This window comes from Camponotus floridanus, unplaced genomic scaffold (genome assembly GCF_003227725.1).
Source record: "Camponotus floridanus strain SB8 unplaced genomic scaffold, Cflo_v7.5 scaffold238, whole genome shotgun sequence".
Lineage (NCBI taxonomy): Eukaryota > Metazoa > Arthropoda > Insecta > Hymenoptera > Formicidae > Camponotus > Camponotus floridanus.
This window is the reverse complement of record NW_020229368.1, coordinates 16,954-19,169: the sequence shown is the minus strand read 5'-3', so window position 1 is coordinate 19,169 and position 2,216 is coordinate 16,954. Positions and strand designations below refer to the sequence as shown.

The 2,216-nt window shown below is 47.0% G+C and overlaps 1 protein-coding gene across 1 annotated transcript; it reads right to left on the bottom strand.

The window, feature by feature from the left end:
- Positions 1 to 869: 869 nt before the first annotated feature.
- LOC112638026 lies at positions 870 to 1,988 on the bottom strand. The gene has a single exon (XM_025408860.1). It carries the CDS (start codon positions 1,986 to 1,988, stop codon positions 870 to 872), a length of 1,119 nt encoding a protein of 372 aa, XP_025264645.1.
- Between the last annotated feature and the right edge of the window lie 228 nt (positions 1,989 to 2,216).

Genomic DNA, 2,216 nt, shown 5'->3' with positions numbered 1-2,216 from the left:
GGATATACAGGCATATATGCACACAATGGCCAGTAACCAAAAAACACCAGAAGAAATTTTTGGCCGTGCGGTACATAACCTTTATATGATAGAAAATGACTTTTCGAGAAGAGGGAATCATGCGTCAAGGAATAAAATACGCGCTACGATTGCATGTTTGAAATTATACGATTATGGCCAACAAATGTGTCTGGCTAGAACATACTTAATCCACCGACTTAGGGTTTTTGACGCACGTGAGCAGGATATGGACGCGGAGCTTAGTGTACTAAGGGACATTACACCGAATTGTGAAGATGAGACAATAACTGATAAAGTTGAAAGATGTAGCTCGCAGAAAGATGTTCGATCTGGGGAGGACGACTCAGAGTTGGATATCATTATGGATACCAGGATGATTAAGGAGATCGATCTCTCAGAAGCCGCCCTGCGAGATATTAGCAGAAGAATTGAGGAGAAAAAGAACACCTTGTCTGTTGTTCCGTTTTTCGGGTGGCCACTCTGATCCCAATAATGCCAATTCTGTCTAGGGTTCTCGCAACCTGCAAATTAGCGCGTCTAACTGCCGTATCAATTGTATCCGCCGTCGCCAAGATCAGCGTATCATCGGCATAGCATACAATTTCACAACCGTACTCAACTTCGCTACGGAGAACCTGATCGTAATCTATGTTCCATAGCAGGGGGCCCAGGACAGAGCCCTGGGGCACCTCTGCCATCACCGGCCTAACCTGGATACCACCAGATGTAGTGTATTCTACGGATCTCTCATACAGGTATCCGTCAATAATCCGTTTCAAATAATCGGGAAACTCCTTCCTTATCATCGCTTCTCTGATGATTGGCCACGGAATCGAATTGAAGGCATTTTAAATATCGAGACTGATGGCCAAAACAACACCATCCTCTCGAAAAGCCATTTCCGCAGTGCTTTTTAACCTCATTAAGGCGTCGCATGTAGATTTGCCAGCTACAAAGCCGTACTGATCTCCGGATAGGGCAGCGTCCTCGGATTCCGCCATCCAGGCGTTTATTCTATAAGCGATGATCCGCTCCAACAATTTGGCAATATCCATAAGTAGGCAAATTGGCCTTACCTTGGGTAATTCTCCCTCAGGAGCAACCCCCTTTGGGATCAACACGAGTCTAGCTCGTTTCCATCTTCTCAGAAAAGTGCCGGATCTAAAGCATTCCGCGACTTTCTCTATCATCTCCAAGGGAGCCAATTTTAGTACACTTAAGGGAATACCATCCACTCCCGGCGCCGAGTTATGAGCACTATCCTTGATAGCCCGATGTACCTCCGCAGCATCAACTATACATTGATCGTCCCAGAAGGGGACAGACCAGATTGCACGCGGATCAGTTTCCATTCCATTTGGAAAAAGGCCATCGATTAACGCCTGTACTACTGGTGGGTCCAAAGTTTCCGTTAGCGCAGGAGTTGCTAATCTCAGTCGGCCCAAGACCAACTTGTACGGGAGGCCCCAAGGATCCTCATCAATAAGACCAAGCAGCTCTCCCCATGCACGGGCTTTTGCGGCAACAATTGCTATCCGCAGTTTCTTCTTTGCTAGCCGATAAGAACGCTGACATCTATCTACTTCCAGTTGATCTATAGTGCCACGCGCAAGCTTACCAATAGCTCGACGCCATCTGCGTCTATTAGCAATAGCCTCCGATCGTAAGTTCTTGATGTCGTCACACCACCAGTATGCAGATCTTTTAACCAGTTGTCTTACCAATCTAGGTGTACTGCAATCTGCCGCATCGCGCATTGTTGTGGCAATCCAATCCGCGAATTCCTCAGCTGTGTTGTCTTCCAACGACAAGTGACATGTTGCACATCTCCAAGACAAAGAGGCCTGAAACCTGTCCAAATCCATCTTTCTCGAATTCCACCCTAGTGGTGTTCGACTAGGGAGTACTGGAGATTCACCATATTCGAACATAATATAATTGTGATCCGACAAGGTCTCAGTATCCATTACCACTCTGCTACTCTACCAGCGAGCCTCGACGTACACCAAGTCAAATCTACAATCGATGACCCTTGCGGACGTACACATGTGGACACATCACCAACATTTAAAATCCTTAGGTCTAAGCCAGCCGCCCATATCTCGACATGGTCGCCTCTCGTGTTCGCAACCCGAGCTCCCCATAAAGTAGAAGCAGCATTGAAGTCTCCGCCTATGATAGCTTCCGAAGCCGTA